The 12,048-nt window shown below is 45.9% G+C and overlaps 1 protein-coding gene across 1 annotated transcript; it reads left to right on the forward strand.

Annotated features, from left to right (window-relative positions):
- The first annotated feature begins 2,289 nt into the window (after nucleotides 1-2,289).
- Nucleotides 2,290-7,151, forward strand: LOC118237616 (WAP four-disulfide core domain protein 6A). Its single transcript, XM_027423246.2, has 4 exons — nucleotides 2,290-2,389; nucleotides 3,441-3,572; nucleotides 6,549-6,716; nucleotides 7,132-7,151. Exons 1-4 carry the CDS (start codon nucleotides 2,299-2,301, stop codon nucleotides 7,149-7,151), a joined length of 411 nt encoding a protein of 136 aa, XP_027279047.2. The 5' UTR covers nucleotides 2,290-2,298.
- Nucleotides 7,152-12,048: the final 4,897 nt, after the last annotated feature.

Below are 12,048 nucleotides of genomic sequence, written 5' to 3' on the forward strand. Positions count from 1 at the left end.
TACAGGGCTCCTACATTGAGATAGGCAGAGAAGACAGAGGAATCCCAGAAGCTTGTGGGCCAGTGGGCCTAGAGTGGAGGGGGCTGGGAGGGGATGACAGAGACCCTGCCTCAAACCAGGTGGATGAGGAAATTACATCAGAGATTGTCCTCTGATCACCACGCATAGGCCATGGAAACCTCAACACACACACATACACACACACACACACACACACACACACACACACACACACACACAGAGAACTGTATAATTCATTTATGTGAAATATCTAGAACAGGCATGATGGTTCAGGCCTGTATTCACAGATACTCAGGAAGCAGAGGCAAGAGGATTGCAGGTTCAAGGCCTGTCTGGGCATGTTAGTAAAACCCTATGTTAATTCTCAAAAAAAAAAAAAAACAGAAAAAAAAAGAAAAGAAAGGATGGAAGGAAAGAACGAAGGAAGGGCTAGGAAGGTAGCTCAGAGATAGAATGTTTATTCATGTGAGACCCTGGACTGGAGACCCACCACGGACAAAGAAAAAGAGCAGAAAAACCAATAAGATGGGAAGCAGTCATGGGGTTGGAGGCGAGAGAGTGATTGCTCATGAACTGAGTTTACAGGTAGAGTGATAAAAACATTTTGGAACCAGTAGTTATAGGTGTACTAAGAAAAGAAAGAGACAGATTCCATATCGCTGGCCTGAAAATGGTGGATTTTATCTGGAGGAATTCTATACAGTTTTCAAAGTGGATGCCTTGGAAACGTCTCTCCCAGCTTCAGATGAAGTCCTGGGTGAGTCAAGTGTATCCGGCTACAGCCAGCAGTCCCTGCTGTGTCCACACTGCATCCACTCCCTCACTAAGGCGCCAAGATTTGAGATGAGGGAATATTCCAGAAATATCAGAGAGCCACTTGGTGCCTCCTGCAGCTGAATCTGAGCCATTGCTTTTGGTGGCCTCTGCTAACCTGCTCTTGTGACAGAGGCCCTGAGAGCCACCACTTTCCTGTCTCTGAGACAACATCATCTGTCCACATGCTCACCAGGAACCCTAGGTCTGTGCTCTCCTGACAGTCTTTACCCTTGGATGGTGACAAAAGAAGGCAAGTGGGCCAAAGACAAGAGAGAGAAAAACCAAAGGGAGTTGAAGGGTAAGAAGACAGGGGCTCAGGCAGAGTCGCCGAATAGGAGGAGGAGGCACGGGGTAAAAAGACAGATAATTAGCCCAGAGCTGAGGACAAGAAGCAGCCAAGGCAGGACTGAACTTGATTGGTCTAGTGCTTGCCTCGAGTGCATGAAGCCCCCAGCCCCACCCCCAGCCCCACGTAAACCAGGTGAGGTGATGCAGGTCTGGAATCCCAGCACTGTGGAGGTGGATGCAGAAGAAGCAGTCTTCCACTACGTGGTAAGTTTGAGACCAGCCTGGGATCGATGGGACCCTGTCTCAAAAAGAAAGAGGGGCAGAAGGGGTAAGCTTGGAAGGAAGGAAAGAGGAAACAAAGGGAGGGGGAGAGTTGAAGCAAAACAGAAAAATGAGAACTTGGCATGAGGAGAAAAGAAAAACCCCAAAGACAAGGTACTGTCTGTAGTGGTGATCTTGGCTGTCAAGTAGACCCAGATGGGAAGGGGTAGCCCCAGCTGAAGGAATGTCTCCATCAGATGGACTTGTGGCCATGACTACGGGGAATTTTCTGGATTCTAACTGATGGTGGAAAACCCAGCATGCTGTGGGGAATACCATTCCTGGACAGATGACCCTGGGTTGTGGAAGGAGAGCAACTGAGCAAGTAAGAGGAAGCAAGCCAGTAAGCAGTGTTCCTCCATGGTCCCGAGTTCAGTTACCACCTCCAGCTTCCTAACTTGGCTCCCTTCCATAAGAGACTGAAACCGGTGAGTGGAGATAAACACTCTCCTCCTTAAATTGCTTTGAGTCAGGGTTAGTCTCAGCAACATAAAAGCAACCTAGAAAACTCCCAATCTCCAATCTGCCTCCAAGAAAAGAAAGGTTCTAGAATCCACATAACTTTGCTAAGAGATTCTAGAAGACCCCAAGCAAGTGCACCCCTCTCCCTAGTAGGCCAGAGAGCCAGAGAACCTCAGATTGCAGAATCCCAGACCACAAGTCAGAGACCTTTCCTCCAGTGTGCACTGTGGGTACAGTTAGGCCACTGATGGCCTCCGGGAGGGAACTTGACTGGCTCCTGTCCAGAAGTGCTTCCTAGGAGGTTGGGGCACAGAGCCACGGAGCAGAGGCCAGAGCCACTGACCTGCTCCTCCCAGCTTAAGACCTCCAGCCTGGCTACTGCTTCCTAAAATGAGACTCTGGGGACTTCTGCCATTCCTGGTCCCCTTCATCTTCCCGTGGGGCATCTGGGAACCTGAGCTAGCAGAGGGGTTCTTTGCCGGTAAGTACTGAGGTACAGTTCTTATCATAGAGAGAAGAAACTTCCTGGGGCTAAAGAACAAAACCTGCTGCACATGGGACTGTTTTCCCACTGCAGCCCCGGACCCTGGGTGGGAGTGAGATGCTTGGGATCATTGTTTTCCCACCATCCTGGAAGATGTCCTGGGTGAACACAGCATCCTCGGTCTGTGGCAGTTGAGTCCCCACAATTATAAGGAATTATTCATGGAGGTGCCAGGGCTAGTGTGCACTAAATGGACACTGGGGGTTAAATAGCCAATGGGTTTTCATTTAAGGGATGAGCCTCTCCCTTCACCACCACTGAGCTCCCCAAAGCTGTCCTGTGTCCACACAGGACCTTACCTGTGCGCTAAGGAACAGCCTCCAGGGTCCCTTCAATGGTGAAATTGGAGACGTCACCCTTACCCGCTAAAACACACTGAGCACTAGAAGGTAGTTGGGAAAGTGAGCTCTTCGAAGGCCACGTGACAGGTGGGAATTCCAGGTCCACTCCTTGGTAGCTGCAGGGCCCTGTGAACGTCCACAGAGCCTCCCTTGCTGTGGATGCCTCTGTCCACTGTGGAACACAGAGGGCTCCCTGGGAATTGTGTAGCGAGGAGGAAGGAGAAAGGCCATGTGCTCGGCAAGTGCTTCGTCAATATCAGTCTCTGTGCTTTTAGCCCAGGCGTCTTGACCAAAGCTTTTCAAACTTTGCTCCATTCACCTTCAGGACAACAATCTAGGCAAACAGTGAGAGCTACAGGGGCCAACCAAGGACAAAGCCAAATGATCAGAGCAGTTCCAAAGAGTGGTCCCTCTTGCAGGGGACTCTTGTGGGTGGTGGAGAGAGGGCTAGGGAAGGTCCTGGGGGTTAGGTGCTGAGTCATACAGTGGAGCTGAGGCCTGTGCTGTGAAACCCTGAGGGTTACCTCGTCCTAGTGACAGCTGAGGGGCAGACAAGCTTCCTCAGCTCCACAGTGATGCCCTGGGACCGGGAAGGGAGACAGTATCTCCTTCAACACCTCGAGGAACCACACCTTCTCCTGTCATAGGGTCATGCCCAAGAGTCAGAGTAAAGTGTGAAATTGAAGAAAGAAACGAATGTACAAGGCACAGACACTGTCCAGAGAAGAAGAGGTGCTGCTTGTTCAGCTGTGGGAAGAAATGCTTAGACATCAAACAAGGTACTTCTCTGACCCCCTGACTGCCATCAGCCTCCAGCTTTCTCATAGCCCCACCACCCATGAGGGCTAGTGCTGACCTATACTCTTTTCTCTTCTGCTCATATCCTTGAGCTCTACAAAAGACTGTCAAAACTATTCACCCATCTTATCAATCAACAAGTATTTAGGGGTATTAGTGACCCCGATGATGGACTCCACCTACTCACTGTGGCCACCAAAGATTTTCCTGGGAGAAGCACATAGGACTTGGAATCTGAAGGATGGGTCCTATGCAGGCAAACACAGGGAGGAGTAGCCTCCAGACACCAGCAAGCACTCTCTGGAAGGCCCTGTGTTAGGAAACATGATCAGGCCTGGAAATACTGGCAAGCAGAGAAGGACAAACTGCACTCAGGGTGTGGACTTGATCCTCCTGGGATCCCAACCTCTGACTGTGGTCTGCTTGGGTTTTGGTTGCTGAACCAAGGAATCAAGGCTGACCTCAACCTTGACATCCTCCTGCCTCAGCCTTCTGATGTCTCGGTTCTAAGTGTGCACTAGCATACTTGGTGGGTCATCTACATTTAACTCCTTCACCAGCTATGTGACATTAGCAGAGCCACGGCACCTCTCCAAGTCTCATGTCCTCTACCTGCACAATGAGAGCAGTAAGAAGGCTGCCACACAGGAGGAAATGTGAACATGCGTCAATGCTAAACCCCACGGGCAACACCTTAATAGCTAAACTTGTGCAGTTGTGATGGCATCTTTCAGTGGGGGTCAATTGTTCGTTAAATGCTTAAGTTTGGGATCTTTGCTTCTTTCCTTGTTTCTTTCTTGCCTTCTTTCTGAGAACATTCCTGAAATCTTTATTCCTTGCCAAATGATCTGCTCAGACCTGCTGTACCAGGCTAAGGAACAGTCATTGCCCATGAAGAGCTCACATTCTCCAGCAGTCAGAAAATATGGATAAACCCACCATAAATCTTCATCACAGAGTTAAAACGGATGCATGAAAACTAAGGAGTAAAGCATGGGCCCAGGAGACATCAGAAAGGCACTGACGCCTGGGAGTGTTTAGAAATTGGAGTCGGGGTCTTCCACACAGCTCGGGGCAGTCTTGAAATCACTGCCTCAGCTTCCCAGGTGCTGGGGTGGCAGGCAAATGCCACCACACCTGGCTGCTCGAAGGGTTTTGAAGAATGAATAGGAGTGTGCCTGGCCAGCAAGAGCAGCTCTAGAGTTGAGCAGGTGTGAAGGCATGGAGGCAGGAGAACAGGGTGACTTTCAAACGTGATTTGAAAGGGTGAGTGTTAGGAGCTGCACAAGAGAGAAGCTATGGAGAGGGAGGCCATGGACTTTCAGGGTTGGGAGATAACTGTGTCCTGAGCTAGTGGATCCTGGAGATGTTTGAACTTAGATGGTGGCCATTCCTGTCAGAGAGGAAAGAAAGGAGGACCATTTATGAAGCAAAATGATCACTAAGTCATGGTTCAGATGCTGAGGAGAGACAACAAAAAAGCTGTGTGCAATGGTCACAACTGCTTCTGTGATGGTTAAAGAGGGTTCAAGTAGGAGGCATACAGTAGGGGAATTGTGTCTGACTAAAAACTGTCTCACAGCAAGCGAATCAGTTCAGACATACATACTTTTTTTTTTTTTGAAGAATAAAGAGCCATGAGAGAAATGCTCTTTATTCTTCAAAACAAAGTTCTTCCCTTAAGTTCTCTTCAAAACTTTCTCTCCAAATATCCTCTCTCAAAGATTTCTCCTCAAGCGGGACGGTGGTGGCGCAGGCCTTTAATCCCAGCACTCGGGAGGCAGAGGCAGGCGGATTTCTGGGAGTTTGAGACCAGCCTGATCTACAAGAGCTAGTTCCAGGATAGGCTCCAAAGCCACAGAAAAACCCTGTCTCAAAAAAAAAAAAAAAAAAAAAAAAAGATTTGTCTCAGAAGTTCTTAAAAATTACCGTCTAAAAGCTCTCTCTTAAAGTTCTCTTTAGAAGTATTCCTTAAAAATTCTCCTCCTTAAAAATTTTTCTTAAAAATTCTCTTAGAACCCACAAGGTTTCCAGCTTAGACACCCACAGATGCTATTGACAATAGGGCCTGTAGGGCCTGTAGGGCCTGTATATCTCTCAGAGCCAAGAAAGCAGATAAGGTCTTGGCAAAAGCAGTGTGCCTCATGTCCCGGAGGAGACATGACTTTCCAGCATGTGCTGTTCACTGACTAAAGGGACTTCTCGGCGCTATGTCAAAGGGAAACGCTAAGGCTGTGTAGTGTGAGATCCAGAGACTGCAGCTCTTACCGCTGATGCCCCAATGAGAAGGGACTACCTTTCTCTGGGGCCTTTTTGAGAATATTAAGCACCCAGTATATTTTCTATATGTCAAGATTATACAGCCAAATTCATAGTAACAGATATTCTCAAATCTGTATTTCTTGCAAGTTAATTCTGGTGTGCAGACTTAGAATATTAATTGCTACTCTGTAATAAATGATAAAGGCTCTCACAGAGGGTCCTGTCCGGACAAACAAGGTGGTATATAGGGAGACATCTGTATGCACCTTGGCACTGACCTCGCCCTTTTGGGTGTGGCCACAGATGCATACACGGTTGTGGAATAAAGATCTGAGGAAAGGGGACTCCTTTTCCTTTCGGGGTTCTGGTCAGGTCTCAGAGTGCTGCTGAGACTGGATTTCTCCTAGCACCAATCTGGTGATCGACTTCTCATGTAAGTGATTTCCCTTTAAGAAACTGAGCACCAATATCCATTTCCTGTATAAGATTCTGATTCCACTGCAGTGGTACTTGGGTTTATCATCCTACAGATGAGGAAACCGAGACCAAAGAGGCTGAGGTGACTGGTCAGAGTTCCCACTGAACTAGAAGCTCAGCTCTGAGCTAGAAAAAGAGAGCAGTGGACAGAGGAAGAGATGGGGTTGTTCCCCAGGAGACAGGCATCCACACATCTGTCTCCCATGATTTCCTCACAGACGTATGCAGTCTGCCGCAGGAGGCTGGCCCTTGCTTGGCTTACCTTCCACGCTGGTGGTATAATAAAGAAACTGAGCTCTGTACCGAATTCATCTATGGTGGTTGCCAAGGGAATCCTAACAACTTCCAAACTGAAGGTATCTGCAGAGTTATCTGCAAAAAGAAACGTAAGTGCTAAATGGCCCCAACCTCCATTTTTACTAAGTCTAAACAGCTATCTGTCCTTTCCAAGCCTGAGCAGTCCTGAGGTGCAAATGGAAGGACCTGGAAAAGAGAGGATAGGAGGAAGGTAGTTGGCAAAGGGATGCCGGCAAGTCCGAGGTGAGTAGTGGGAACAGACACAGGAGCGGGGGAGTGCCCAGACCAACTCAGGGAAGGAGCATGTGAGCTGCCATGGTCACCACACTGAAACAACAGGAATAAAGTGCTGTAACTCAGAAGGCGTGATGACGCTGAGCCCAGCGCTCACAACACTGCTGGTTTCCCTGCATGCCTGAGGATGTATTAACCCATCCCCTTTCATAAGCTGAAAGATCTGGTTCCTACGGTGACTGAAGCCATTCTTACCCTTGTGTCTTGCAGATCTGTCTTCCTGGATATGATAAGATTGAGCTGGAAGAGGCTCCAGGTCTTGGCTCCTAAACTGAAGCTTTCTTCTGTAAGCCCAACAGTTGCTCTGGATTGGCCCACACCAGCCAAGTCGTAGCCACTAAGACTTTGGCTGTTCTCACAACAGAACCCCAGAATTTGCTTATTCCTTTTCCATCACCCCAGCTTCACTTTAGACATAATGCCTTCAACCTTTGACCTCCTTCTCAGTGTAAGACCCCATCACCTCAACTTTCAAGACTCTCTTTTATTCCTATGAAGACTCTCGTTTCTCCTAATAAAGGATTCTGTGAGTTCAGATGTCTCAGGGTCTGGATAATTCATCTGTTGTCTGCATGTGTTCACATCTGTTCACAGCCCTCGGGAGGCAGACGTTCACAACCTTCTCTATGCAGATGTTCATGTCTGTTTACTGTCATAGAGACCAAACTCCAAGGATTACACACACACACACACACACACACACACACACACACACACACACACACACTGTAACATAAATTCATTGAAGTTTTGGAGTAAAATAGTGAGTATTCAAATATCTGTGGTGATTTTATATATCAATAAAGTTACACATGAGGGAAATTTAGAAAACAATTATATTTGCATCAGTAACAGCAACAAATCCCAAAATTCTTCAAATCATTCAAAGGACAAAAGATGTGTACATCAAAAGTCATGAAGCATTGATGAAGAAAATTAAAAAACAAAACACAGATTTATTTAAAAATGTCTTAGATTCGTAACTAAAAAGAATTCATATTGCCAAAATATCCAGACTACCTTCAACCTGTTGTGGTCTAGTCCTTTATAACATGTGAAGATGTGTCATTGTAACTGGTGTAATAAAAAGCTAAACAGTCAATAGCTGGGCAGGAGGTATAGTCGGGACACTTCTGGATGGAAAGAACTCTGAGAAGAAAAAGGCGGATTTGCCAGCCAGACATGGAATAGCCAGGGTGGGCATAATGAAGACAAGGTGATGATCGTGTGGCAGAATGTAGATTTAAAAATATGGATTAATTTAAGTTATAAAAGCTAATTAGAGGGCTGGAGAGATGGCTCAGAGGTTAAGAGCACTAGCTGTTCTTCCAGAGGTCCTGAGTTCAATTCCCAGCAACCACATGGTGGCTCACAACCATCCGTTATGAGATCTGGTGCCCTCTTCTGGCCTACAGGGACACATGCAGACAGAACACTGTATATATAATAAATTAAAAAAAAAAAAAAGCTAGTTAGAAACAAGCCTAAGCTAAGCTAAGGCCAAGCTTTTATAATTAATAATGTCTGTGTCGTTTTTTTTTGTAAGCTAGCAGCCCCCCCCCAAAAAAGTTCATTTATACCAACTATCTCTATACATTGCACACAACAGAGCACTTTAACAGAAAAAAGAACAAGAAGGCCCAAATTTAAATTTCATTGTTGCCTTTAGCAACATCCTAGTGCATTCTTGTATATACACTCGCTGGGACAGAGTAGGGTGGAGGGAGCCCCTTCTCAGGGCCCATTTCCCATCCACAACAGGAAGGTCAGGGGTTGATGTTGTGAAATCTGGGAAAGCATGGCATTGAAGGAACCCTGCCAGATTCGATAAGCACCTGCAGCTCAATCATACTCCCCACACCATTAGGTGTGCTCAGGTTTGCCATACATGGGTGACTAGAACAAATTGCTCCTGCACCTATGAGACCCTTAGAAATGGCTAGTGTGTGCCCTGTGGTGATAACATCTGCTCCCAGGTCTGCTCAGGAATGTGCATAAAGCTCTCAGGGCTGGGCACAGAGACCTGAACTGAAGGGCCTCAGTGGAACCGAACAGCCCTACATCTCTTTGTTACTTCCTCATGACAGTAGATACCTTCAGGAAGACAATCTTTGGTTGTTTCCAGGGTGCAAGACCCCTCATCTTCCTCACCTGATGTTCTCCTTGGATCTAGAGATGGAAATGCATAGGGGGGCTTGGGTAACTTGGAAACAGGGGCATCCAGAACCACACTCTTCTTTTGTCTCTACGTGTGTACAAATGGAAAGTTCTAATAAGGAATGAACTTGTCCAAGACCACACAGTAGTATGTCATAACAAAATGGACTAAAACTTAGACCTAAAGAGTGGTTGGGGCTGGGCCTGATGGTGCTAGAGCTGTTACACAGAAAAACCCTATCTTGAAAAGCAAAACAAAACAAAAAACACAGGTGGCTTTGCTTTTAATATGCAGCATCTAACTCTCTTTCCTGGAGTTGAGGAATTCTCTACCAGGGAAGTCTTGCTTAGAGTTAAAACCACCATTTCTGTTAGGGCTGAAAAATCCAGACACTTAGTCTTTATTAGTCTTAGATTAATTAATTAATTAACAGAACACAGGGCTTGGGGGATAGAGCTAGCTCACTTTGAATCCCCAGAATCCACACATACAGAATAAAGCCAGGCACACTAGCACCTGTCTGAAATCCCAATACTCCTAGAGAGAAATGGGAGAATTCCTGAAGTTTGTAGTCCAGCTAGACTGGTGTACACAGCAGTAGATGTCAAGAAACCCTGTCCTAAACAAGGTGGGAGACAAGGACCAACACTCAGGGTTATTCTCTGACCTCCACATGTGTGTCGTGGCCTGCAAGCAGGAGCAAAGTCTGTGACACGCATACAGCGCACACATAGAAAAAGAATAAATAATACAGAAACAAAATCAGGCATTTGAAACCTGAGGTTTATAGCTGCGTGAGAAAGGAGGGGAAGCTGAGGCATTGTTCCTTCCAGATTTGGAAGCATAAAGATCATTTCATTGGAAGAATCCCTGGGTTCATGGAAGGAGCCCAAGTAAAGCTGGAGCTGATGCTCATGGAGGAACAGAGGTTGGGATGCCTGTACCTGGACTCCATCTTCTAGAATCATCTTCTAGAACATACTGTGGCTGGATTCTGACCTCTGAGGGTTCTAATGATTTCTGGTGCACTGGGTGGAAAGGCATGGAAACCTGGAGATGGTATCTAAGGGGAAATAAAGGAAAGCAGGTTTGGAGGATGCCAGAAGCCAGTGCAGGGACATGGACTTATTGGTGAGAGACAGTAGGTAAGTAATCAGTATATTTATTCTTCCCGCCCCCCCCCTTGCACCTAGAAGGAAATAAGTACACAATGTGGGTGATCGATCAGACTCTCCCATCTCAGATACTGCTATAATGAGTCTCACTATGTAGCTAACCTGTCTTCAAATTCTCTAGGTAGCTCAGGCTTGGCCTCGAACTCTGATCCTCTTGTCTCCACCCACTGGGTGCTGTGATAATTGGTACATACTACCACACCCTACTCTAATTATCATGCTCTTGGTAAGTTTTATCAAATGCAGAGCACACCACTTTTAATCCATCACACTTGTACTTTAGCCCATTCCTGACTCTTCCCATTAATTTTTCTCTGAAGACACACCCTTCATGTCTGCCTTTCCCGTTAAATACTGTCTAGCAATTCACTGTATTTACAATATGCACAATTTTTCTTCTTTTTACCACTGGTTTCTTCTTATTACCTATGTCAGTGTGTTGCCTTATTAGGTAAAAAGAACACATGGTCAGTGTTATTTCTAATTCAACAATAAAAGGACATGGAGATTTCAGAAGAATGATTACCTTGGATCTATTTGATTCAAGTCTAGGGAGAATTGCCTACTTCTCTCAACCTCCTTCTCAAAATAAATGTATTCCTGAATCTAGGCTGGGTGTGGTGGTGCACACCTTTAATCCCAGCACTCAGAGAGATGGATGGATCTCTGTGAGTTCCAGGCCAGCCTCGTCTATAGAATGAGTTCCACAACTGCCAGGGCTATCTAGAGAGGCACTGTTGCAATTAATTAACCAGTTGAAAGATGGAGTAATGTACAGATAAAAATGTATAGATGGGGGAATAACCAAGTAATTTTGATGATAAATTGGGCAATCCATGAAACTTCATGAACCACTATGTATAAAGAAAATAACACTTAGATTCATTGTCATGATTAAGAAACACTTGAGAAGAAATAATAGCTCAGTTTTCATCATAAACAGAAGGATATCAAAAAGTATTAGGATATATAGTCAAAGTGATTAAAGAGAAAAAGGCTATTAAATAATAAGGCTGGAATCAGAGTAACTACCCCTCAAAAATAAACACAAGAGCTGGAAAGATGGCCCAGTGGTTAAGAGCACTGGCTATTCTTGCTGATGACCTGGGGTCAATTCCCAGCACCCATGTTGGCAGTTCACAACTGTCTGTAACCCCAGTTCCAGGGCATCCAATGCCCTCTTCCGGCCTCTTCAGGTTCCAGGCAAGAATGTGTTGCACAGACCGATGTACAAGTGAGAGACCTATACACATAAAATAAATTTTCTAACTAAAATTTAACCCTCATGGGCTTGAAAAGTATTAAAAGTAAGTAAATAAAATAATCAGGTATGGTAGTACAGACTTTTAATCTCAGCCTTAGGGAGGCCGAAGCAAATGGATCTCTGTGAGTTTGAGGCCAGCCTGGTCTACACAGCAAGTTCCGGGCCAGCCAAGGCCACACAATAAGACCCTGCCTCAAAATAAGTAAATAAGTAAAAAGAAATAATGAAGACAATAGCCAGGCACAGTGGCACTGACTTTTGATCAAAGTACTCAGGAGGCAGAGGCAGGCATAGCTCTCATTCTGGGCTAGCCTGGTTTACATAGTGAGACCCTACCCCCAAAATAAATAAAGACAATAACACATATCAACAATAACTATTATTATTATATATTAAGAACTCCTGCCGGGCAGTGATAGCCCACACCTTTAATCCCAGCACTCAGGAGGCAGAGGCAGGTGCATCTCTGTGACAGCCCGGTCTACAAAGTGAGTTCCATGACAGCCTCCAAAGCCACAGAGAAACTCTGT

This window comes from Cricetulus griseus, chromosome 6, assembly GCF_003668045.3.
Source record: "Cricetulus griseus strain 17A/GY chromosome 6, alternate assembly CriGri-PICRH-1.0, whole genome shotgun sequence".
In the NCBI taxonomy this organism is placed as follows: Eukaryota; Metazoa; Chordata; class Mammalia; order Rodentia; family Cricetidae; genus Cricetulus; species Cricetulus griseus.